This window comes from Nerophis lumbriciformis, linkage group LG16 (genome assembly GCF_033978685.3).
Source record: "Nerophis lumbriciformis linkage group LG16, RoL_Nlum_v2.1, whole genome shotgun sequence".
Lineage (NCBI taxonomy): Eukaryota > Metazoa > Chordata > Actinopteri > Syngnathiformes > Syngnathidae > Nerophis > Nerophis lumbriciformis.
The window spans coordinates 30,027,099-30,054,598 of NC_084563.2; the positions used below are offsets into that span (position 1 = coordinate 30,027,099).

Genomic DNA, 27,500 nt, shown 5'->3' on the forward strand with positions numbered 1-27,500 from the left:
GCTCGAGTGATTCAAACCAAAGACTGCGTGTGTTCCTGGTGAGAATTTGGTTGGTTTTTTTTATTTAAAAAATGTAACTACTCAAAATTAATCTGAAGTTATATTTTTCTTCTTCTTTAAACATGTACCCGCTAGCAGGAAACGAGTATGTTTATTAGTAAACTGCAACACGTGAAACATTGCATTATTCTCATTGGCTTGGACATTATTACCGTACTGTAAATTCCTAACCATAAACCCATACTTTATTTTCCTACGCTTTGAGCCCTGCGGCCTATAAAAAGTTTTTTCTTCGCTAACAACCGTAATGTTTTGTGTTCAGTTTTCATAAAACCCAAGCGGAGACACTGAAAGGTGTGTTATTGTTTGTGCTCACATGTTCTCTCACTGCAGATGCGGCGTGGTTAATGTCTGCAGTGTTTTCTACCGTTTAGTGCTTTAAACCAGAAGTACAACTGCTGTTTTGTCTTTGACTCATCCATGGTGTTTCTACTTGTGTTATTGTTTGTGCTATGGTGCCACCTTTTGGACGAGATTGCTCACTGCATGCGCTGAAGTAGCCTTACGTTTAGTGCGTTCACCACTTGTCCAGGGTGTACCCCGCCAACTGCCCGAATGTGGCTGATATAGGCTCCGGCATCCCCCACGACCCCGAGAGGGACAAGCGGTAGAAAATGGATGAATAGTGCTCTCACCCGGAAGTAATAATAATAATAATAATAACTGGGATTTATATAGCGCTTTTCTAAGTACCCAAAGTCGCTTTACATGTAGAACCCATCAATCATTCACACCTGGTGGTGGTAAGCTACTTTCATAGCCACAGCTGCCCTGGGGTAGACTGACGGAAGCGTGGCTGCAGTTTGCGCCAACGGCCCCTCCGACCACCACCTATCTTTCATCATTCAGTTCACCGGTGTGAGTGGCACCGGGGGCAAAGGGTGAAGTGTCCCGCCCAAGGACACAACGGCAGCGATTTTTTCGGATGGTAAGAGGCGGGGAGCGAACCTGCAACCCTCAGGTTTCTGGCACGGAAGTAGACGTGTCGTTCTTCTAATCGTCCATAGCGTTTCAACTCCTATGGATTCTTCATTCGTCACTCCAAGCAGCGTTTGTAAGTTTTACAATATAACTAAAACAATTCTTACTTAATTAAAGAATCCCGTGTGTGATGTCTGTAGGAGTGTTTTTGTGCATATTTATACGTGCTATCGTAATGTAAACAAGATAGTATTATGCTAACACTTAAGCAAATTTGGTTATTTTTTGATTAAAAAATGTAACTACTCAGATCTAATCTGAAGTTGTATTTCTTCTTCTTTAAATAGGTACCACTGGCAGGAAATGAGGATGTTTATTCCTCAGTTGCATTATTCTCATTGGGTTGGACATTAGAGCAAATTCCTAACTATAAACAGGTTCTTTTTTTTTCTTTTTTTTCTCTATTTTTTTTTTTTACCTATGCTTTGACCCCTGCAGCTTATAAAACGGTGCGGCTCATTTACGGATTTTTTCTTCGCTAACGACCGTAATGTTTTGTGTACAGCAAACAGTTTCCATGAAACACAAGCAGAGACGCTGAAAGGTGTGTTTTTGTTTGTGCTCACATGTTCGCTCACTGCAGGGTAAACATCTTCAGTGTTTCCTACCGTTTAGTGCTTTAAACCGGAAGTACAACTGCCGTTTTGTCTTTGACTCATCCATTGTCATCCAGCGTTTTGTCTTGTTTTGTTCTGTATGTTGTACAGTTTTTTGTATATTGTACAGGATTGCTTCTTGATTTTATTGGATAGTAGTCTATGTTTATTTCAATTCTTATTTTATATCTTTATTACTTATGTGATTTACTTTTATTTCATATTTATTTCCACTACTTAAGTTGGAGTCCTTAATCTCGTTATATGCAAATATAATGACAATAAAGTCCATTCTATTCTATTCTATCGTTTTACTCATATGAACTCTTCATTCATCACTCCAAGCAACATTTGCAAGTTTTACAATATAACTAAAACAATTCTTACTTACTAGACCGTCACATGTGAGATGCCTGTAAGAGTGTTTTCATGCATATTTGTACATGCTATCGTAATGTAATCAAGTGAGCATCGTTAGCATTAGCTAATATGCCAACAAGTTTACAAAGTGTCTGTTAGTATTGCATTGTTAGTATTCATTTCGTATTTTTTTGAGTTTCACAATTTCCTCAGTAAATTCACCAAAACGTTGAGTCTGTTTAGCTGATTGGAGAGCTAGCTTGCGCAGCTAGTGGGTCCATGACCATGACTTCTGTTTTGTTTGATCAGCCGTTTTCCTGCCCTGTTACAGACACCGTTTGGAAACAATTAAGGTATGTAAATAAACATTTACAGAATATTTCTGTGCAAATAACTCCTTTCACAACGTTTATTGTATTTTCCAGAGTATAAGTCGCACCGGCCGAAAATGCATAATAAAGAATGGAAAAAACATATATAAGTCGCACTGGAGTATAAGTCGCATTTTTTGGGGAAATGTATTTGATAAAAGCCAACAGCAAGAATAGACATTTGAAAGGCAATTTAAAATAAATGAAGAATAGTGAACAACAGGCTGAATAAGTGTACGTTATATGAGGCATAAATAACCAACTGGTATGTTAACGTAACATATTATGGTAAGAGTCATTCAAATAACTATAACATATAGAACATGCTATATGTTTACCAAACAATCTGTCACTCCTAATCGCTAAATCTCATGAAATCTTATACGTCTAGTCTCTTACGTGAATGAGATAAATAATGGATAATATCGGCAGGCCGATATTATCGGCCGATAAATGCTTTAAAAATGTAATATCGGAAATTATCGGTATCGTTTTTCATTATCGGTATCGTTTTGTTTTTTTTATTAAATCAACATAAAAAACACAAAATACACTTACAATTAGTGCACCAACTCAAAAAACCTCCCTCCCCCGTTCACTCATTCACACCAAAGGGTTGTTTCTTTGTTATTAATATTCTGTTTCCTACATGATATATCAATATATATCAATACAGTGTGCAGGGATACAGTCCGTAAGCACACATGATTGTGCGTGCTGCTGCTCCACTAATAGTACTAACCTTTAACACTTCATTTTACTTATTTTCATTCATTACTAGTGTCTATGTAACTGTTTTTATATTGTTTTACTTTCTTTTTTATTCAAGAAAATGTTTTTAATATATTTTATTTTATTTTTTTAAAAGTACCTTATCTTCACCATACCTGCTTGTCCAAATTAGGCATAATAATGTGTAAGGATGTCCGATAATGGCTTTTTGCCGATATCCGATATTGTCCAACTCTTTAATTACCGATACCGATATCAACCGATACTGATATATACAGTCGTGGAATTAACACATTATTATGCTTAATTTGGACAACCAGGTATGGTGAAGATTTTTTTTTTTTTTTAAATATTAATAAAATAAAATAAGATAAATAAATTCAAAACATTTTCTTGAATAAAAAAGAAAGTAAAACAATATAAAAACAGTTACCGGTACATAGAAACTAGTAATTAATGAAAATGAGTAAAATGAAGTGTTAAAGGTTAGTACTATTAGTGGACCAGCAGCACGCACGATCATGTGTGCTTACGGACTGTATCCCTTGCAGACTGTATTGATATATATTGATATATCATGTAGGAACCACAATATTAATAACAGAAAGAAACAACCCTTTTGTGTGAATGAGTGTAAATGGGGGAGGGAGGTTTTTTGGGTTGGTGCACTAATTGTAAGTGTATCTTGTGTTATTTATATTGATTTAATTAAAAAAAATAAAAATAAATAAAAAAAATAAAACGATACCAATAATTAAAAAAACAATACCGATAATTTTTGATATTACATTTTAAAGCATAATATGGACCTGCCGATATTATCTGACATCTCTAATAATGTGTTAATTCCAAGACTGTATATATCAGTATCGGTTGATATCAGTATCGGTAATTAAAGAGTTGGGCAATATCGGAATATCGGATATCGGCAAAAAGCCATTATCGGACATCCCTACTAAATAATATGATTTGATATTTTCCCGTAATGTGTTAATAATGTCACACATAAGTCGCTCCTGAGTATAAGTCGCACCCCCGGCCAAACTATGAAAAAAACTGCGACTTATAGTCCAAAAAATACAGTATATCTGCGGCTTATATATGGAAACATAATTTATTATTATTATTTTTTTTCTACCTGTGCTCTTTATAATCCGCAAAATACGGTAGGGCGTAGTGAAATACGCGGTTATAATACTTTTATGACCATGAATTGCTACATTGTAATTAGTATTGTGATAGTAGAAATGCATTTGCTGCTTTATGTAAGTTTGGTTGTGCTAAAGACTCATTTGTTAAAGATTACTGAGCAGTGTGATGAAGGGAGAGTAATACCGTATGGTAGAGCTGCCAGGCCTTCTCCATTGGCGTACGGAGTTGTCATCTTCTTGTTGGTCATCACTCGGGCTGTGGCATTGTTGACCTAACACATTAGAGGTAAACACCCAGGGTTGTTAACACATCCATAACGTTGGTTATCAAATTGAAAGAAATGGGGAACGTGTGTATTGTGAGCTGCGGTAATCCCTTGACATTGGTTAATTCTGTTGATGAGCAGCGATGGCGTTTGATGCATGCGCTTCTTTTGGAGGAAAGAGACATTGAAAACAAGAACCCCTGTGAGTAGTCAAGCAGTCTGGCACACAAACAACACAATAGGCCTGGGCCGCTATTCCACCAGTTAAATACCTGGACCATAAAATGAAAATGAAGTGTGTACATTTTCCAGCCTGGATAACCAGCAGGTGTTTACTTGAATGACTTTCAGCCGCTGCGGGCGTTTGCACTACAATTAAACAGTAATGATAACCCCGACAGTTAATATTACCATATTAAATTGAAATGATCGAAAAACGGTGATTGATAACCACGTGTGGCTACCTACCTATCTTAGATGTAAACAAGACAGATTAACAGCCATTAAGAAGCATTATTCCGCATATTAAACTTGTATCAACACATTGGTGTCGAAATAACCGAGCTGCAGTATTCACATTAAACATAAAGGCTGTTCTGTTTTTGCACAAAGTTATCGAAATAAAATCAGTGTCGAGATATTTTTTTTTTTTGCTAATTAAATCACATAAAAAAAATTTCAATAAAGATATCAATTTAAGGGCTTTTGTACTTTTAATAATTTTCCAAGATTTAATTGATTATAAACCATGTTTTTATTTATTTATTTATTTTTATTTAAACCTTTACTTATAAATTTCAACATTTAAAAACAGTTGAGAAATAATAATCAAAGTAAGTACAAAAATAGTAAAATCAGTGTCGAGTTGAAACAGGAAGTGAGCTCACGTGACGTCACTAACCGGAAGTTAACAAATTAAAATGTAAGATAAAACATATTTTAACACACAAATATTATTTTTTTTTACACAAGGATTGCTTTATTTCGTTGGTTTTCAAAACTCCGCTCCACCACAACGTGTCACCACTTCCGCTCTTAGCGCCTTCAAAATAAGAGCTCAAGGCATATACTGTATAACAGCTTATAACAGGAACTTAACATCACAAAGAGGCAAGTCCATACAAATAGGTTACATTAATAAAAATAATATGGCGCGTATGAAGCCAGAACAAAATGTGATGACTTAGTTAAAATATGACTTTTTCAGCATATTAAACAATAAGTCAATTACTTGGACGACAAATTGAAATGATTGAAAAACCATGATTGGTAAAAATATGTTGACCAACTAGCGTTATCTAGCTAGTTACCTACCTTAGATGTAAACAAGACAGATTAACATCCATTAAGAAGCGATATTCCGCATATTAAACTTGTATCAACACATTAGTGTCGAAATAACCGAGCTACAGTATTCACATTAAACATAAAGGCTGTTCAGTTTTTACACAAAGTTATCGAAATAAAATCAATGTCGAGTTTTTTTTTGCTAATTAAATCACTTAAATTTTTTTTCAATAAAGAAATCAATTTAAGGGCTTTTGTACTTGTAATAATTTTCCAAGATTTATATGATTATAAATATTTTTATTTATACATTTCAACATTTACAAACAGTTGAGAAATAATAATCAAAGTACAAAAATAGTAAAATCAGTGTCGAGTTGAAACAGGAAGTGAGCTCACGTGATGTCACTAACCGGAAGTTAACAAATTAAAATGTAAGAAGATAAAACATATTTTAACACACAAATGTTTATTTTTACACGAGGACCGCTTTATTTCGTTTGTTTTCAAAACTCCGCTCCACCACAACGTATCACCACTTCCGCTCTTAGCGCCTTCAAAATAAGAGCTCAAGGCATATACTGTATAACAGCTTATAACAGGAACTTAACATCACAAAGGGGCAAGTCCATACAAATAGGTCACATAAATAAAAATAATATGGCGCTTATGAAGCCAGAACAAAATGTGATGACTTAGTTAAAATATAACTTTTTAAAACATATTAAACAATAAGTCAATTACTTGGACGACAAATTGAAATGATTGAAAAACCATGATTGGTAAAAATATGTTGACCAACTAGTGTTATCTAGCTAGTTATCTATCTTATATGTAAACAAGACAGATTAACATCCATTAAGAAGCGTTATTCCGCATATTAAACTTGTATCAACACATTAGTGTCGAAATAACCGAGCTACAGTATTCACATTAAACATAAAGGCTGTTCAGTTTTTGCACAAAGTTATCGAAATAAAATCAATGTCGAGTTTTTTTTTTTTTTTTGCTAATTAAACCACTTAAATGTTTTTTCAATAAAGAAATCAATTTAAGGGCTTTTGTACTTGTAATAATTTTCCAAGATTTAATTGATTATAAAAGATGTTTATTTATTTTATTTATACATTTCAACATTTACAAACAGTTGAGAAATAATAATCAAAGTACAAAAATAGTAAAATCAGTGTCGAGTTGAAACAGGAAGTGAGCTCACGTGACGTCACCAACCGGAAGTTAACAAATTAAAATGTAAGAAGATAAAACATATTTTAACACACAAATGTTTTGTTTTTTTACACGAGGACCGCTTTATTTCGTTTGTTTTCAAAACTCCGCTCCACCACAACGTGTCACCACTTCCGCTCTTAGCGCCTTCAAAATAAGAGCTCAAGGCATATACTGTATAACAGCTTATAACAGGAACTTAACATCACAAAGAGGAAAGTCCATACAAATAGGTTACATAAATATAAATAATATGGCGCGTATGAAGCCAGAACAAAATGTGATGACTTTGTTAAAATATGACTTTTTCAGCATATTAAACAATAAGTCAATTACTTGGACGACAAATTGAAATGATTGAAAAAACGTGATTGGTAAAAAATATGTTGACCAACGAGCGTTAGCTAGCTAGTTACCTACCTTATATGTAAACAAGACAGATTAACATCCATTAAGAACCGTTATTCCGCATATTAAACTTGTATCAACACATTAGTGTCGAAATAACCGAGCTACAGTATTCACATTTAACATAAAGGCTGTTCTGTTTTTGCACAAAGTTATCGAAATAAAATCAGTGTCGAGCTGAAACAGGAAGTTAACTCATGTGACGTCACTAACCGGAAGTGAAATCACCGATCAGGCAAAAATTATAAACGTTAACAAATTAAAATAGAAGAAGATAAAACATATTTAAACACACAAATACAAATAATATGGCGCTTATGAAGCCAGAACAAAACGTGATGACTTAGTTAAAATATGACTTTTTCAGAATATTAGACAATAAGTCAATTACCTGGACGACAAATTGAAATGATTGAAAAAACGTGATTGGTAATACTATGTGGACCAACTAGCGTTAGCTAGCTAGTTACCTACCTTAGATGTAAACAAGACAGATTAACATCCATTAAGAAGCGATATTCCGCATATTAAACTTGTATCAACACATTAGTGTCGAAATAACCGAGCTACAGTATTCACATTAAACATAAAGGCTGTTCTGTTTTTGCACAAAGTTATCGAAATAAAATCAGTGTCGAGCTCAAACAGGAAGTTAACTCCCGTGACGTCACTAACCGGAAGTGAAATCACTGATCAGGCAAAAATTATAAACGTTAACAAATTAAAATGGAAGAAGATAAAATATATTTAAACACACAAATACAAATAATATGGCGCTTATGAAGCCAGAACAAAATGTGATAAATATTACATTTCCAGCACATTAAACAATACCAATAATAATTATTACAATTAGCAGTTAATATTATCATATTAAATTGAAATGATCAAAAAACGATAACATCAAATAAGAAGCGTTATTCTGCATAGTAAACTTGTATCAACACATTAGTGTCGAAATAACCGAGCTACAGTATTCACATTTAACATAAAGGCTGTTCTGTTTTTGCACAAAGTTATCGAAATAAAATCAGTGTCGAGCTGAAACAGGAAGTTAACTCCCGTGACGTCACTAACCGGAAGTGAAATCACTGATCAGGCAAAAATTATAAACGTTAACAAATTAAAATGGAAGAAGAGAAACATATTTAAACACACAAATACAAATAATATGGCGCATATGAAGCCAGAAAAAAATGTGATGACTTAGTTAAAATATTACATTCCCAGCACATTAAACAATACCAATAATAATTATTATAATTAGCAGTTAATATTACCATATTAAATTGAAATGATCAAAAAACGATAACATCAAATAAGAAGCATTATTCTGCATAATAAACTTGTATCAACACATTAGTGTCAAAAAAACCGAGCTACAGTTTTCACATTAAACATAAAGGCTGTTCTGTTTTTGCACAAAGTTATCGAAATAAAATCAGTGTCGAGTTGAAACAGGAAGTTAACTCATGTGACGTCACTAACCGGAAGTGAAATCACCGATCAGGCAAAAATTATAAACGTTAACAAATTAAAATGGAGGAAGACAAACTTATTTCAACAAAAATATGGCTCTTATGAAGCCAGAACAAAATGTGATATCTTAGTTAAACGATTAGTTTTTCAGCACATTAAACAATACCAATAATAATTATAACTATACTCATTTTGGTCACAATAACTATTTAACCATTTTATTTACTGTTTTGGTTGTGTATATTTGAAGGTCCCCACCCTCCTTAAGAGAGACACAACCTATTTTATTGCTTTGGTTGTAAATTTTAATTCAAGTGCAACAATGTAATTTTGTTTGTTTTATTTAATTTGGTATGTAAATGTTTGCAATGTTAAAATAGATGACAAATACAAATTTTTTGCACTTGAAATGGTATACTTGCATTATTATTATGTATGATCAATACATCAGTGGTTAATTTGGTCTCCAAAAATAAAGGCAATAATATTGTTCTTTTTTTTTGACAATGTGTATGCCAATATATCGTCGAGGGAAAATTGTTATCGGCCCAGGCCTACGACACCATCAAAACAAACATTTCAGAACAAACAAAACAGCATTCAAAAGGAAATCGGAGATTACTGCAAGGTAATACTTTTGGAAGAAAGAAAAAGAAGGAAAGTGAATTAAGCAGCGTCGTCATCAGTTGTACACAATGCAAAAGGAAATACAACAAGTTACACACGGCCAGTCGAGAGCGGCTTACATCAGCGCAGGTGGGCACAACGAGTCAATCAGCAAGCATGAGAGGCAGCGAGAGAGCAACCAAATTAAGGCGAGCAGCCCTCCCACGGTCGTACAGAAGGAAGAGGAAGAGGAGGGGCACTGAACAAAGATGGAGGGATGCAGGAAGAGGAAGAGGAGGAGCCAGTCCACATGAAGACACGTACATGAGAGTGAAGGAGCCATCTTGGTGTGCAACCATCAACAACAACAACAACAACAACACATCTAGCGCTACAATGTGTAGAATGAGGACAAAGAAAGGGGATGCAAATCTCATTTGTCAAATCAAGAAAAACATCAACACTGGTCAGTGTCACACGCCGACACACCACGACCACCGATGCACACCGGCCACGACCAAACGGGTCAAGAAGTCTTTTAGTTAATGAGTCCAGGTGTGGATCTGTCCTTGGACAGGAGTGCACATACTGTATCTGTTGACGTGTATACGAGCGCCTACAGCCGCACTTCCCTCTCCGCCGGGCCAACACGGCACTCATGCTTCAGCATGCCGCCCCGCTAAGGCACCAAAATGCAGCCAGTGGCCGGAACACAACACAGAGATGACACAGACCCGTATGATGTCATACAGATGCCAACATAGAGAGAGAGAGAGACAGCTAGGTAGTAGGGCTGCACCATTTTGAGAAAAAAAAAACACACTTTTCCCTACGCTTTGAACCCTGCGGCGTATAAAACAGTGCGGCTAATTTTATCGATTTTTCTTCGCTGACGGCCATAAAGCAAATAGTTTTGCACATGCAGTGAACGAGGTCGCTCACTGCATGTGCTGAAGTATCCTTCCGTTTAGTGCTTTAACACGGAAGTAGAAGTGTCCTTCTTTTAATTGTCCATAGCGTTTCAACTCGTGTGGATTCTTCCGACAGCCATCAGACTGTGAAGTGAAGTGAATTATATTTATATAGCACTTTTCTCTAGTGACTCAAAGCGCTTTACATAGTGAAATCCAACATCTAAGTTACATTTAAAGCAGTGTGGGTGGCACTGGGACACAACGGCAGTGACTAGGATGGCAAAAGCGGGAATCGAACCTGGAACCCTCAAGTTGCTGGCATGGCCACTCTACGAGTCTATACGTATGACATATACTGTATAATGCATATGCTCCCTTTTGACTGTACTTGAATGTATAATAGACTGTATTTAAAGCTGTATAATACAGTATTTATATTATTCACATGTGAATAATGCTGTATTATAGACTGTATTTATGTTATTCACATGTGAATAATGCTGTATAGTAGACTGTATTTATGTTATTTACATGTGAATAATGCTGTATAATAGACTGTATTTATATTATTCACATGTGAATAATGCTGTATAATAGACTGTATTTATGTTATTCACATGTGAATAATGCTGTATAATAGACTGTATTTATATTATTCACATGTGAATAATGCTGTATAATAGACTGTATTTATGTTATTTACATGTGAATAATGCTGTATAATAGACTGTATTTATATTATTCACATGTGAATAATGCTGTATAATAGACTGTATTTATGTTATTCACATGTGAATAATGCTGTATAATAGACTGTATTTATATTATTCACATGTGAATAATGCTGTATAATAGACTGTATTTATGTTATTTACATGTGAATAATGCTGTATAATAGACTGTATTCATATTATTCACATGTGAATAATGCTGTATAATAGACTGTATTTATGTTATTTACATGTGAATAATGCTGTATAATAGACTGTATTTATGTTATTCACATGTGAATAATGCTGTATAATTGACTGTATTTATATTTTTCACATGTGAATAATGCTGTATAATAGACTGTATTTATATTATTCACATGTGAATAATGCTGCATAATAGACTATTTATATTATTCACATGTGAATAATGCTGTATAAGACTATTTATATTATTCACATGTGAATAATGCTGTATAATAGACTATATTTATATTATTCACATGTAAAAAATACTTAAGTGTTTATTGGCCCCTTCTTTGGCTACTTTTAAGACCCTTTTTTATTCACTGCCTTTTAACCCAGCATGAGACTTTAAACTGTTTTTAACTCTTTTTTTTTTAAACTGTTTTTAACTTTTTAACTGCTTTTTATCTAACAAATTGTTCTTAGGATAATTTGTATTTGCTTTTTCAATGTGTATTTTACTTCTGTTTTAAATATTTTTTGTGTGTGCTTGTTTTTAAAGGGCTTTATAAATAAAGTTAGTATGGTATGGTATGGTATTGTTTATTGTGAGCGAACTGTGGTGCTGAATTTCCCCCAGGGATCAATAAAGTACATTGTATTCTATTCTATTCGTCACTCCAAGCAGCGTTTGTAAGTTTGTAAGTTTGACAATATAACTAAAACAATTCTTACTTACTACTCAGTGGCCTAGTGGACCTACTCAGTGGCCTAGTGGTTAGAGTGTCCGTCCTGAGATCGGTAGGTTGGGAGTTCAAACCCCGGCCGAGTCATACCAAAGACTCAGCCACCGCTGCTGCCCACTGCTCCCCTCACCTCCCAGGGGGTGATCAAGGGTGATGGGTCAAATGCAGAGAATAATTTCGCCACACCTAGTGTGTGTGTGACAATCATTGGTACTTTAACTTTAACTTTAACTTTTAAAGTGTTCAATGTGTGATGTCTGTAGGAGAGTTTTCATGCATATTTGTACCTGCTATCGTAATGTAATGAAACTAGTGTCTTTAGCATTAGCTAAAACGCTAATACGTTTATGAGTGTCTGTGTTAGTATCATCAACTTACAATGGCATTCTTTTTGTATTGTTTCAGTTTGACAAATTCCTCAGTAAATTCACCAAAATGTCACCGGGGAGTTGTTGAGTCTGTTTAGCTGATTGGAGAGCTAGCTTGCGCAGCTAGTAGACCATGACTTCTGTTTTGTTCCATCGGCCGTTTTACTGCCGTGTTACAGACACCGTTTGGAAACAATTAAGGTATGTAAATAAACATTTACAGAATATTTCTGTGTAAATAACTCATTTCACAACGTATATATCTGCGGCTTATAGTCAGGTGCCACTAATATAAGTTTTAAGTTTTAAAATTTAGTGGGTGCTCTTTAGTCCTTTTATTTCTCATTACTGTAGAATTGTTTACCATTGTACTGTAATTGGAAGTTAAATATGACACTAGAATGAGACAGTCAGAGATTACAAAGAGAAACATAGCCAGGACTTGTGATCTCGCTAGAAAGATGTCCAGGCATCGAGTAATTGTCTCTGGCCCCCTGCCTGCGAGAGGCAATGATGAGAGATATAGCAGATTAGTCTCGCTTAACAAGTGGCTGGCTAGCTTCTGTAGACAACAGGGACTAACGTTTATTGATAATTGGCCCTCTTTCTGGGGCAAACCAGGCTTGCTGATGAGAGACGGCCTTCACCCTAACCAGGAAGGCGCCATCATCCTGCCTAAAAACATAGACTACTGTTTAAGTCACATTTGACTAACTACACTAGAGCAAGCCCGGTCACAGGCAATAACAGAGCCTGCTAGTACGGGTGAGGAGTCAGTTAAGCTAGAACTAGCCAGCACCAGGCTGGATAATTCCTGTACGCATAGCAATTTTCTTAGAATAACACACAACTCACATAATGTGTTTTCTGTTGTGAATGTGTCCGGGGTAGATATGCATTCTACTGAGGTGGCAAATCATGATGCGTTCAGTCGATCGCAGCATCAAGCAAACAATCTGAAAATTCCCGTCGTATCAATTCCTAGATATGGTCGAAACTATTTAAAGTGCACTACGTATAATAAACGCAACATTATTGATATTGCTACTACGGATAATTTAAACAAAAACTCGTCAAAACAGCCCAATACTTATAATATGGGCTTATTAAACATAAGATCATTGTCTCCCAAAACGTTATTAGTTAATGAGGTCATTATGTGGGCTTTGTACCGAGGATGTCGTTGTGGCTTGTGCAGCCCTTTGAGACACTTGTGATTTAGGGCTATATAAATAAACATTGATTGAAATAACGTAGCTATCCTAAAGAACAAAACTAAGTGGATTCATTTCTGTAAGCAACAATTTAACTGAAATAAATATTAAACATCTTATAGTGCATTTTTTAGTTGGAAAAAACGAAAGTCAGACGTTGTCTTTTTGTGTATTGCCATCAGGTGATCGCGGCATCCTTGCTTGTTCGTCCGTGTTGATGGGCTCATATTGCCCAAGCGGTTTGAAGCCGAAATATTTGGCTTTGTAATCATATTTTTCTTCTCGCTGGCAAGTCGCAAAGCTCTCTGTCTGTACTTTGTGTGTGTAAAGCTGGCCCCCCTGCTCTCCGTTCACCGAGACAGCGGAGTAAAAAGCGGTTACTTTATCGCACTAATTGAAACCTCAATGTGGATTAATCGTGCAGCCCCACAAGAGAGAGAGAGCGAGTAAACCATGCAGGATACACAGCTCTAGAGTCCAATGCAGTTAGAGGTGATCGGTATGAATGCACAGGTGCTACAGTTGATGCAGTACATTCAGTTACACAGGTGGCCTTCATTATGCCATGCTCCGGATCCGTTCATTCACCACCTCCCCAAACAATCACACAATTAGCCAATCAATCAAGCTCCCACGGGGCCGTCATTGGGGTGCGTGTTTGCCTTTCAATTTGGGGTGGATGGGGTGAGGGAGTTTTTATTCAAAAGATGAAGCTATGTACACAACTTACCGTTGCCGGGGAAACGGCGTGAGGACACGCGAGCAGTTACCGTGGAGACTGACAACAACAACAACAACAACAACATACAAAAATCATCAGGGGAAATAGAGAAAATATATGTAAGAAAGAAAAGATGAGCCAAATTCAAAAAGAAAAGAAAAATAATGAATAATAATAACAACCTTGCGGCGTTAGAGAGGAAGTGATGTCACCTACGTGGACCATCTCGCCACATTAAAAGAAAGACATGTCGAAGCTAAACGTTATTCTGCTGCGAGGTGTGGGTCACATGACAGACAGGAAGTGGGATGCGCTGACAGATGACAGACGGACTGGCACGGTGGAGAAGAGCTGACGTCGGGAAGGAAAGGAAACAAGGTGAGAGGAGAAAAGAGGGCATGACAAGGATCCTGTGGCTGAATCATTCCCTACTCACACAGGGCGGGACATGCGGAGGAGCTCGGCAACAACCATTAAGTCAGCAAATGGTCAACTTTTGGATCTGCGCGGCCATTTGCCACTTAAATCTAAGCTCATGCGAGGAATGAAACCCATTGATGAGATGTTTTTGTCAGGATGCAAGCACCTTCAGACCCATAAACACAAACACTGGAAGCATCGCAACGCTTCATTGGACAGTCTCATTCCCCAACGCCGGCCCTTTAAGAGTAGCAGTGGAGTGGAACAACAAGTTGACTTTACATGCTTCATTAAAACATATTTACAACCCGCAAAGTATGTGAAAACACCGTCTAAAGCAGTGCTTTTCAACCTCTTTAGAGCCAAGGCACATTTTTTGCATTGAAAAAATGCGTAGGCACACCACCAGCAGACATCATTAAAAAACGAAACTCAGTTGACAGTAAAAAGTCGCAATTGTTGGATATGACTTTAAAGCATAACCAAGCATGCATCACTATAGCTCTTGTCTCAAAGTAGGTGTACTGTCACCACCTGTCACATCACACCCTGACTTATTTTCACTTTGTTGCTGTTTTCCTGTGTGTAGTGTTTTGCTTCTTGTCTTGCGCTCCTATTTTGTTTTTGTTTTTTTCTTTTTTTGGTATTTTCTTGTAGCAGTTTCATGTCTTCCTTTGAGCGATATTTCCCGCATCTACTTTGTTTTAGCAATCAAGAATATTTCAGTTGTTTTTATCATTCTTTGTGGGGACATTGTTGATTGTCATGTCATGTTCGGATGTACATTGTCTTTGCTCCACAGTAAGTCTTTGCTGTCGTCCAGCATTCTGTTTTTGTTTACTTTGTAGCCAGTTCAGTTTTAATTTAGTTCTGCATAGCCTTCCCTATGTCATGATCTGTGATTTGGATCATGTTTTATGTTATTTTCTGTTTAAAGACTCCATAGTTCCTGGTTGCACTTCCTTGTTTGTTTGTTACCTTGACAACCATTAGTGTCACCTGTTTTACGTCTTGGACTCATGCACCTGTTGCTAATTATGTTCACCTGTCTCTGATTAGTGTTCGGCCGCTCACCTGCTACCCGAGCACTAATCAGAGGCATTATTTAAGTTTGCCTTTGACAGTCAGTCAGCCTGGCGTCATTGTTTGCTACATGCAACCTGTCTACGTGAGTTTTGCCTTGTATTTAGTTTATGCTAAGTGTTTGATTCATGCCATGCTATGTAAGTCTTGTTTGTTTCATGCCACAGTTACCTGAGTATTGTTTGTCCCTAGTCCATGCTAAGAAGTAGCATTAGCTCCAAGTGCGATCAACACGTTGTGCCTTCGCCTTGTGTTCCATTTTGTTGGTACTACTTTGGTAGTTTGAGAAATAAATCATGTTTTTACCTACACGCCATGTCCGGAGTGGTTCGTCTGCATTCTTGGAAGAACAACCCCGCAGCAAGCTGCGACCCCCCCATCGTGACACCCTAAGCTTTAATGCCTTTTCTTAGGGGCACTCGCCTTTTGTTTATTTTTGGTTTAAGCATTAGACACCTTTTTACCTGTACCCTGCCTCCCGCTGTTCCCGACATCTACAAAGCAATTAGCTACCTGCTGCCACCTACTGATATGGAAGAGTATTACACGGTTACTCTGCCGAGATCTAGACAGCACCGACACTCAACAACAACACATCATTTGCAGACTATAATTACTGCTTTGCAAAACATATTTTTAACCCAAATAGGTGAAATTAGATCATCTCCCACGACACACCAGACTGTATCTCACAGCACACTAGTGTCAGTCATACTGGAAATACGCAAAAATTGTAAAAGACATGTGCTCTTGATCATTCATAATCCTTATGTAAGACAAGAACACATATGCTTTTTTATTGTGTATGCATTCTAAATGGTCAATAAACTTTGAACAATTGAGTCAACAGATAGAGGGTCCTCTCGTTATACTCTCTAAAAACTTCCTGAAAGTGCCAACAATACTCCATTGGGACCTGAACATGAACCAAATATGAGTGATATTGTTATTATAAGCGCTAATGCAGACGGACTATTTTATTTGCGCATTGATAGCAGTGAGCTAATGCTAGCTGCTATTGTTGACACTTCTGCTTGGTCTCAAACTTACTAAAAGTCAATTCTAGATTATAATTCATGCATCTCCCACCTGCTAGTAGACAAATGTGGCCATGGACCCACTTTCACATCCCCCGAGGTAGCGAAACAGACTCTAGTTGCGGCAACTTTTTTTTAACCCTTCATGAGGATTGCGATTGAATCTTCATCTAAACGGAATTATGCGAGCGTCCCGTCGGTCGAGAGTGGAAATATTACAGTAAGTGTTTTTTTTTTTAATGGTTTGTTGTGGTTAGTTTGTATGTTTAGCACCTAGCAATGCTGCTAATGCTATATTGCCTCAATGAAGCTACATCCATCATTTGGCTTCTAAAATGTATTGCTCATCCTCTTTGTGTTCGGGCTCAAAAACATAAGGTTCTGGATCACAATTTGTTCTCAAAGTAATCGTCTCTCACAAAGTCTGCTTGATAAGCGTCGTCGTTGATGGGGAAGGGATCTGTGGTTCCTCGTTATCTCTCAAAATGACTCAAGAATGATACTATTTTGATCATATCTACTTATTGGCAAACTTTGTAAGTCTTTTGTTATCATAGATCAGATATATATATAATAATAGTTTCAATATGGAGGCAACTTGTTTTTCCACTCTGCTACTTTAAAAAAAAAACCTTGTCATGCACACACACACACACACACACACACACACACACACACACACACACACACACACACACACACACACACACACACACACACACACGCCTCTTTACACGGTGATAAACAGCATCTGATTACATGAGGCATCCATGCAGCATACATTAAACTCTTAAAGACACTTTGTTTCCCACAAAAGTCTAACAACTGCTGGAGCAGAACACAATAAAGACCTCTCATCGTGGTTCATGATGGAGTGATGATGGAAAAACGGTGCAGGGGGGGCTAATAATAATAATAAACACATCAAAACAAAAAGATCCTCCATGCTTGTTGAGGAAAAAAGCTCCCCCCGCCCGGGCCATGCCTGCCTCTCTACCCAGCATGCTTTGCAAAACCACACAGCTTTGAATGGACATGCCACCCCACGACGAGGCGTCAACAGGAAGTGGCGTCCACGCCCACGAACCATGCTCCGGTGAAGCCAGGCGGTTTAGAAATCGAGCACATGACAGCCAAACGTTTCATTCTTTTTGGACATGGAGGGAGAAGGAAAGGAGAAACGTGGCCGCCGCCGCCTGCTAGAGCTGCACGATTGGGAGGGAAAACCTCATTGCAATTTGTAGATTTGACACATAATAATGCATTAAAAAAAAGCAGAAATAAGGAGTGAAGGAAGACATGTTACTTTTAGACTGTCAACATACAAACCCCGTTTCCATATGAGTTGGGAAATTGTGTTAGATGTAAATATAAACGGAATACAATGATTTGCAAATCATTTTCAACCCATATTCAATTGAGTGCACTACAAAGACAACATATTTTTAATGTTCAAACTCATACACTTTAATTTTTTTTTGCAAATAATAATTAACTTAGAATTTCATGGCTGCAACACGTGCCAAAGTAGTTGGGAAAGGGCATGTTCACCACTGTGTTACATCACCTTTTCTTTTAACAACACTCAATAAACGATTGGGAACTGAGGAAACTAATTGTTGAAGCTTTGAAAGTGGAATTCTTTCCCATTCTTGTTTTATGTAGAGCTTCAGTAGTTCAACAGTCCGGGGGTCTCCTCTGTCGTATTTTAGGCTTCATAATGCGCCACACATTTTTGATGGGAGACAGGTCTGGACTGCAGGCAGGCCAGTCTAGTACCCGCACTCTTTTTTTTACGAAGCCACGCTGTTGTAACACGTGCTGAATGTGGCTTGGCATTGTCTTGCTGAAAAAAGCAGGGGCGTCCATGAAAAAGACGGCGCTTAGATGGCAGCATATGTTGTTCTAAAACCTGTATGTACCTTTCAGCATTAATGGTGCCTTCACAGATGTGTAAGTTACCCATGTCTTGGGCACTAATGCACCCCCATACCATCACACATGCTGCCTTTTGAACTTTGCGTCGATAACAGTCTGGATGGTTCGCTTCCCCTTTGGTCCGGATGACACAATGTCGAATATTTCCAAAAACTATTTGAAATGTGGACTCGTCAGACCACAGAACACTTTTCCACTTTGTATCAGTCCATCTTAGATGATCTCGGGCCCAGAGAAGCCGGCGGCGTTTCTGGATGTTGTTGATAAATGGCTTTGGCTTTGCATAGTAGAGCTTTAACTTGCACTTACAGATGTAGCGACCAACTGTATTTAGTGACAGTGGTTTTCTGAAGTGTTCCTGAGCCCATGTGGTGATATCCTTTAGAGATTGATGTCGGTTTTTGATACAGTGCCATCTGAGGGATCGAAGGTCACGGTCATTCAATGTTGGTTTCCGGCCATGCCGCTTACGTGGAGTGATTTCTCCAGATTCTCTGAACCTTTTGATATTATGGACCGTAGATGTTGAAATCCCTCAATTTCTTGCAATTGCACTTTGAGAAACGTTGTTCTTAAACTGTTTGACTATTTGCTCACGCAGTTGTGGACAAAGGGGTGTACCTCGCCCCATCCTTTCTTGTGAAAGACTGAGCATTTTTTGGGAAGCTGTTTTTATACCCAATCATGGCACCCACCTGTTCCCAATTAGCCTGCACACCTGTGGGATGTTCCAAATAAGTGTTTGATGAGCATTCCTCAACTTTATCAGTATTTATTGCCACCTTTCCCAACTTCTTTGTCACGTGTTGCTGGCATCAAATTCTAAAGTTAATGATTATTTGCAAAAAATAAATAAAGTTTATGAGTTTGAACATCAAATATGTTGTCTTTGTAGTGCATTCAATTGAATATGGGTTGGAAAGGATTTGCAAATCATTGTATTCCGTTTATATTTACATCTAACACAATTTCCCAACTCATATGGAAACAGGGTTTGTAGTCTCGTCTCATTGTGCCACACAATATGTAATAATTGACTTCAAAATATGAGTCTTTATGCAGACAGACTCAGGGCTTTTGTTTACATCAGAGGTGCCAAAGTGGTTCTCACTGAGGGCCACAAGGCAGTTATGTTTGGCTTCTAACAGTCAATTCTATTCCATCCATTCTTTTTCTTACCGCTTGTCCCTTTTAGGGTCGCGGGGGGTAATGGAGCCTATGTCAGCTGCATTCGGGCGGAAGGCGGGGTACACCCTGGACAAGTCGCCACCTCATGGCAGACTATTGTTATTATCGTTACCATTATTGTTTTCCTACAGGAAAAGACCCACACTATATTGCTGGGAAAAAACCCGTAAAAATGTAAAAAAAAAATGTTAAAAAAGAGCAAAAAGATGTCATGCAATGTGAAAACGATGCAATTTAGACACTAATTATTAATGATAATATTTCACAAAAAAGTTTGGACACCCCTGATCCAAAATATTAAAAGCTCTCGAAATAAAAAATGAAATAAAAATATAAACTAAGTAGTCACTTAAAAAATAAAAGAAAGAAAACACTATTAACTGATGAATTTGAAAAATGATAACATCTACAATAAGAAACACTGTTAAAAGTGTAACTAAACACTAATATTTTCCTAAAGCAACATTTTTAAAGCTACCGGAGGTTGTGCAATTACACAATGGTAATATTATTACTATTGTTATTATCATTACCATTATTACACCCACACTATATTGTAATTACACCATTTTTTAATGCATTCTATTAGTAGATTTTTTTTAACTAAAATGCAAAAAAAAAAAAAAAAGGTAAGTTGCAGTAATTTCAGCTCAGAATGTAGAGTATATTACTGGAAATAGAAAAACAGTACTGCTGTTTTTACAGTAAAATAAAAAAAGCGGCTCAGTTGCCAGAATTTTACTGTAAAATGTACTTCTTTTTTTTTACTGTATATAAAAAAACCTGCAAATTTACACAATTTTACTGTAAAATAGTTTTATATTTTTTTACAACATTTTACAGTAAAAAAATTACATTTACACAATTGTACTGTAAAATATAGTGTTTTATTTTTTACAACATTTTACAGTAAAAACTTTACATTTACAAAATTTTACTGTAAAATATAGTGTTTTATTTTTCACAACACTTTACAGTAAAAACTTTACATTCACACAATTTTACAGTAAAATAGAGTTTTATTTTTTTACAACATTTTACAGTAAGAACTTTACATTTACAAAATGTGACTGTAAAATAGTGTTTTTTTACAATATTTTACAGTAAAAACTTTACATTTACACAATTTTACTGTAAAATAGTGTTTTTTAACAACATTTTACAGTCAAACTTTACGTTTACACAATTTTACTGTAAAATAGTGTTTTTTAACAACAGTTTACAGTAAAAACGTTACGTTTACACAATTTTACTGTAAAATAGTGTTTTATTTTTACAACATTTTACAGTAATTGTTTAGCTTATGCATTGTTTATATTCTTTTTGTTTTATTTTTTTGCTCTATGCTTTTTAACCTGTAAAGCACTTTGGTCCAATTTAAAAATGGTTGTAAACGTGCTATATAAATAAAGTTGCCTTGCCTTGCCTACAGTAAATGGAAAAACAGTACCGCTGTTTTTCGGGGGGGTTTTATGGAAAAAAACGGCATCTTAGTTGCCAGAATTTTACTGTTAAATTTACTTCTTTTTTTTTTACAACATTATATTATTCATGAAAAAACAGTGCAGGTTCTTTTTTTATTCTGGCAACTTAGAGAATTTTGGCACCTGAGCCGCCAGTTTTTTCCCCCACTACATTCTCGCTTGTCCGCCTGTGCTGATGGGCTCGTATTGCCCAGCCAGTTTGAAGCTGAAATATTTGGCTTTATACTCACATTGTTTTATTCCTGATTTGTGTGACTCGTGTCACTTCTCACGTCTTCTGTGCGGTGAGTGTGTTGGCGACTGAAAAGAGGGCTCACTGCGTTCACTTAATTCTGCTGTTAAATAAGCACGCTTGTACAGAGTGAGACCTCTTTCTGCCTGTTTGGAGCCAGAGACGAACAATTCTGATTGGCCAACATGTCTGTCACTCAAATGCTGGCGACGGCAGAGAGTAGGGTGGTCCCCATACCGATGTTTTGGTACCGGTATCAAAATGTATTTCCATACTTTTCCAAATAAAGGGGACCACAATAAATGTCATTATTGTATTTATTTGAACAACAAATGTTAGTGTGCATGAAACATATGTTTATTATTGTCATTTAGTCCTTAAATAAAATACTAGACAACTTGTCTTTTAGTAGTAAGTAAACAAACAAAGACTCCTAATTAGTCTGCTGACGTATGCAGTAACATATTGTGTCATTTATACACCTATTATTTTGTACACATTATGAGGGACAAACTGTAAAAATGGATTATTCATCTACATGTTCATTTACTGTTAATATCTGCTTATATGTTCTATTTACACTTCTGTTAAAATGTAATAATCACTTATTCTTCTCTTCTTTGATACTTTACATTAGTTTTGGATGATACCACACATTTAGATATGGATGTGATACCAAGTAGTTACAGGATCATACATTGGTCATATTCAAAGTCCTCATGTGTACAGGGACGTATTTACTGACTTTATAAACATAATATATGCATTTTTCAAACAGGAAAAAAGATTTTGTGATGATAAATAATATCGATGTAATCATAGCAGTATCGACTAGATACGCTCCTGTACTTGGTATCATTACAGTGGATGTCAGGTGTAGATCCACCCATGGCGTTTGTTTACATTGTGACGGCGGTGAGCTATTGTATCCTCCTACGGTGTGTAGTGAAGCATGTTTAGCTATTCCTCATCCTCCAGTGATAAAGCTACTTGTAAGAAACGTTTGTAGCCACGGAAACAAGGATTAGTGATTTAGAAGTAGCTAAAACACTGCCGACTGCGGATGGATGTCTAAAAGCACCTCTTCCTGAGGGTGTGTCAGTGTTATAACTTCACCTTTATCTTTACTTTTTACACCAAAATGCGTCCAATCTCCCTTTTCTGTCTACACGCTGTGTCTGCTTGTAAGTACTCTGTGATTGTGTGCTGCCGAACATGCTCCTCTGCTCGTAAAACTAGCAATGTCATGACGTAACGACAAAGCGCCGTTAAAAAAAAGGGGTCTAGGGGACCGGTACTTTTTAGAGGCGGTATAGTACCGAATATGATTCATTAGTATCGTGGTACTATACTAGTACCGGTATACTGTACAACCCTAGCAGAGAGAAATAAAAATGAATTTACCGCACTACTTAAAACCTTGACGTGGATGAATCGTGCAGCCCTACGGATCGAAAAGAAGGAGGTGTGGTGAGTGCCATACCTCGATCTTACGTCCTTCCACCAGAGTACCGTGAAGCTTCTCCCTGGCACCCTCCGCTTCTGCACTGGTCTCGAACGTCACAAAACCAAAGCCCTGGGAGGGAGGAGGAGTCATTTTTGTAGTTTTATCTCATTTCAACACGCACATCCTTCCTACCTTGGAGCCCCTCTCGTTGAAAATGATCTCCACGTCCAGGATTTTGCCAAATTGCTGCGGCAAAAGAGAGGAGCCGTTAGAGAGGAGGAAGTACAGCTTTTGACCACAAGGTGTCAGTGTTGTTCATGGCTGGATGTCAAAGTGGTCTTCATTGAGGGCCACATGGCAGTTATGGCTGCCTTCACTTGTGAAGTGTGAAGTGAAGTGAATTATATTTATATAGCGCTTTTCTCTCGTGACCCAAAGCGCTTTACATAGTGAAAGCCAATATCTAAGTTCCATTTAAAGCAGTGTGGGTGGCACTGGGAGCAGGTGGGTAAAGTGTCTTGCCCAAGGATACAACGGCAGTGACTAGGATGGCGGAAGCGGGAATCGAACCTGAAACCCTCAAGTTGCTGGCACGGCCACTCTACCAACTGAGCTATACCACCCCAAATTCACCATAACACCAAATAATGTAGGAATTTGACATCCTTATTAATTATATCAACTGTTAAACTAGACTGTCCATTTTACAGTAAAAACTTTACATTTACACAATTTTACTGTAAAATATAGTGTTTTATTTTTGACAACATTTTACAGTAATAACTTTACATTTACACAATTTTACTGTAAAATATAGTGTTTTATTTTTTACAACATTTTACAGTAAAGACTTTACATTTACACAATTTTACTGTAATATAGTGTTTTATTTTTCACAACATTTTACAGTAAAAACTTTACATTTACACAATTATACTGTAACATAGTGTTTTATTTTTTACAACATTTTACAGTAAAAACTTTACATTTACACAATTTTACTGTATAGTTTTTTTTACAACATTTTACAGTAAAAACTTTACATTTACACAATTTTACTGTAAAATATAGTGTTTATTTTTTGCAACATTTTACAGTAAAAACTTTACATTTACACAATTTTACTGTAACATAGTTTTGTTTTTTTACAACATTTTACAGTAAAAAATTTACGTTTACACAATTTTACTGTAAAATATAGTGTTTTATTTTTTACAAAATTTTACAGTAAAAACTTTACGTTTACAAAATTTTACTGTAAAATATAGTGTTTTATTTTGTGCAACATTTTACAGTAAAAACTTTACATTTAGACAATTTTACTGTAAAATAATGTATTTTTTACAACACTACAGTAAAAACTTTACATTCACACAATTTTACAGTAAAATAGTTTTATTTTTTACAACATTTTACAGTAAGAACTTTACATTTACAAAATGTGACTGTAAAATAGTGTTTTTTTTACAATATTTTACAGTAGAAACTTTACATTTACACCATTTTACTGTAAAATAGTGTTTTTTAACAACATTTTACAGTAAAACTTTACGTTTACACAATTTTACTGTAAAATAGTGTTTTTTAACAACATTTTACAGTAAAAATGTTACGTTTACACAATTTTACGGTAAAATATAGTGTTTTATTTTTTACAACATTTTACAGTAATTGTTTAGCTTATGCATTGTTTATATTCTTTTTGTTTTATTTTTTTGCTCTATGCTTTTTAACCTGTAAAGCACTTTGGTCCAATTTAAAAATGGTTGTAAACGTGCTATATAAATAAAGTTGCCTTGCCTTGCCTACAGTAAATGCAAAAACAGTACCACTGTTTTTGCATTTTGGGGGGGGGGGTTTACGGAAAAAAAACCGGCATCTTAGTTGCCAGAATTTTACTGTCAAATTGACTTTTTTTTTTTTACAACATTATATTATTCATGAAAAAACAGTGCAGATTCTTTTTTTATTCTGGCAACTTAGCCGCCAGTTTTTCTACCGTAAAAACAAATGTACCGTCTTTCCATTTACAGTAATACACCGTTAAAAACAACAACCCTAGATTTTACAGTCAAAAACTGGCAGCTCAGTCAAGTGAATTATATTTATATAGCGCTTTTCTCTAGTGACTCAAAGCGCTTTACATAGTGAAAGCCAATATCTAAGTTACATTCAAACCAGTGTGGGTGGCACTGGGAGCAGGTGGGTAAAGTGTCTTGCCCAAGGACACAATGGCAGTGACTAGGATGGCGGAAGCGGGGATCGAACCTGGAACCCTCAAGTTGGTGGCACGGCCACTCTACCAACCGAGCTATACCGCCCAATATATAACCCTATATAACCCAAAAAACTGGTAGTTTGAAAAAACTGGTAGTTTTTTTTTCCGTTTACAGTAATATGCTGTAAAGAACATCATTTTTATTAATTTGATGGGTAGTTTGCTGTAAAATCATAAGTCAAGCAGATGTTTTATTTAGACAAAAACATGTTTGGTAAGTATGATAATATTCTGTAATATTTGTTGCAATATTGGATACTATTAAAGTTTAAAATGTATGCAATTTCAAGCAGTATATATATATTTTTTCTGTCAAAAAGAAAAAAATCAATGACATTTGGTGAGAAAATATGAAGTACATATCATTTCCAGGTGTTTGCGGCGGGCCAGATAAAATGATGTGGCGGGCCAGATATGGCCCCCAAGCCTTGAGTTTGACACCTGTGCAGTATGTTTCCTACAGGTGTGCACCTCCAGCACATTTTACTACAACTTCCATGCCCAAGAGGACATCTTTTCTAGCCACACATCAGGAGTTTGCAGTGGAGATGAATAATTAAATGTGCTTACCCCAAACATCTGCCGCAGGTCGGGGTCTCGGAAGCGGAAGGGAATGTTGGACACGTGGAGGCGCTTGGGGGCCCCCTTGGCGTCTGAATCATCACCGATGCTCCCGCCGCCGCCACCGCCTCCAGGGCCCGACTGGCCATCGAGCTGGGAGGAGACATCGGACTGCTGGGGTGGGAAACAAACACAAAGTCAGACATTAATGATGATGGAGTTAGGAGACAACACACACAAGATAATAACAACAAACCAAAGACATTAATGATGATGGTGTTAGGAGACAACACACACAAGATAATAACAACAAACAAAAGACATTAATGATGATGGTGTTAGGAGACAACACACACAAGATAATAACAACAAATGAAAAAGATGGTTTGACAAAAACAGACTTTCTTTGAATCTCAGTCAAACTAAAATAATATTTGTTCAGTTTCAGTTCATGTCACATATTTACACTTGCTTCATTACAGCACGTCTGAAAAGGAGTAGGAAGAAGCCGAGCTTATTTAATCCTACCCCTTTTCATACCATAGCCATTTTATCACCATTTCTTTGTTCTCTGTAACAGAACAGTGAACAAATAAATAATATACCATAGTAAATTCAATTAAATACATACTTTTTTTTTTATCTAAAAAGGTTGAAGATGTTGATCATAATTGTTGTGTGTACTTTGTGAACACTTGTACAGACCCCGTTTCCAGATGAGTTGGGAAATTGTGTTAGATGTAAATATAAACGGAATACAATGATTTGCAAATCATTTTCAAGCCATATTCAGTTGAATATGCTACAAAGACAACATATTTGATGTTCAAACTCATAAACTTTTTTTTTTTTTTGCAAATAATCATTAACTTTAGAATTTGATGCCAGCAACACGTGACAAAGAAGTTGGGAAAGGTGGCAATAAATACTGATAAAGTTGAGGAATGCTCATCAAACACTTATTTGGGTGAACAGGCAAGTGGGAAAAGGTGGGTGCCATGATTGGGTATAAAAGTAGATTCCATGAAATGCTCAGTCATTCACAAACAAGGATGGGGCGAGGGTCACCACTTTGTCAACAAATGCGTGAGCAAATTGTTGAACAGTTTAAGAAAAACCTTTCTCAACCAACTATTGCAAGGAATTTAGGGATTTCACCATCTACGCTCAGTAATATCATCAAAGGGTTCAGAGAATCTGGAGAAATCACTGCACGTAAGCAGCTAAGCCCGTGACCTTCGATCCCTCAGGCTGTACTGCATCAACAAGCGACATCAGTGTGTAAAGGATATCACCACATGGGCTCAGGAACACTTCAGAAACCCACTGTCAGTAACTACAGTTGGTCGCTACATCTGTAAGTGCAAGTTAAAACTCTCCTATGCAAGGCGAAAACCGTTTATCAACAACACCCAGAAACGCCGTCGGCTTCGCTGGGCCTGAGCTCAT

The 27,500-nt window shown here is 36.5% G+C and overlaps 1 protein-coding gene across 5 annotated transcripts in view; it reads right to left on the reverse strand.

Moving 5' to 3' along the window:
• Nucleotides 1–27,500, reverse strand: part of LOC133617161 (RNA binding protein fox-1 homolog 2-like) — a 139,335-nt gene that overhangs the window by 21,020 nt on the left and 90,815 nt on the right. For all 5 annotated transcript variants that reach the window (XR_009816949.2, XM_061976955.2, XM_061976954.2 and 2 more), the window contains 4 exons: nt 26,061–26,225; nt 23,405–23,458; nt 23,249–23,341; nt 4,436–4,523 (listed from right to left, as the gene is read on the reverse strand). Coding sequence is in view for 4 of the 5 variants with exons in the window: in XM_061976955.2 (XP_061832939.2) it covers nt 4,436–4,523; nt 23,249–23,341; nt 23,405–23,458; nt 26,061–26,225 (400 nt within the window). In the remaining variant the exon portion in view is untranslated. The remainder of the gene's footprint in view (nt 1–4,435; nt 4,524–23,248; nt 23,342–23,404; nt 23,459–26,060; nt 26,226–27,500) is intronic.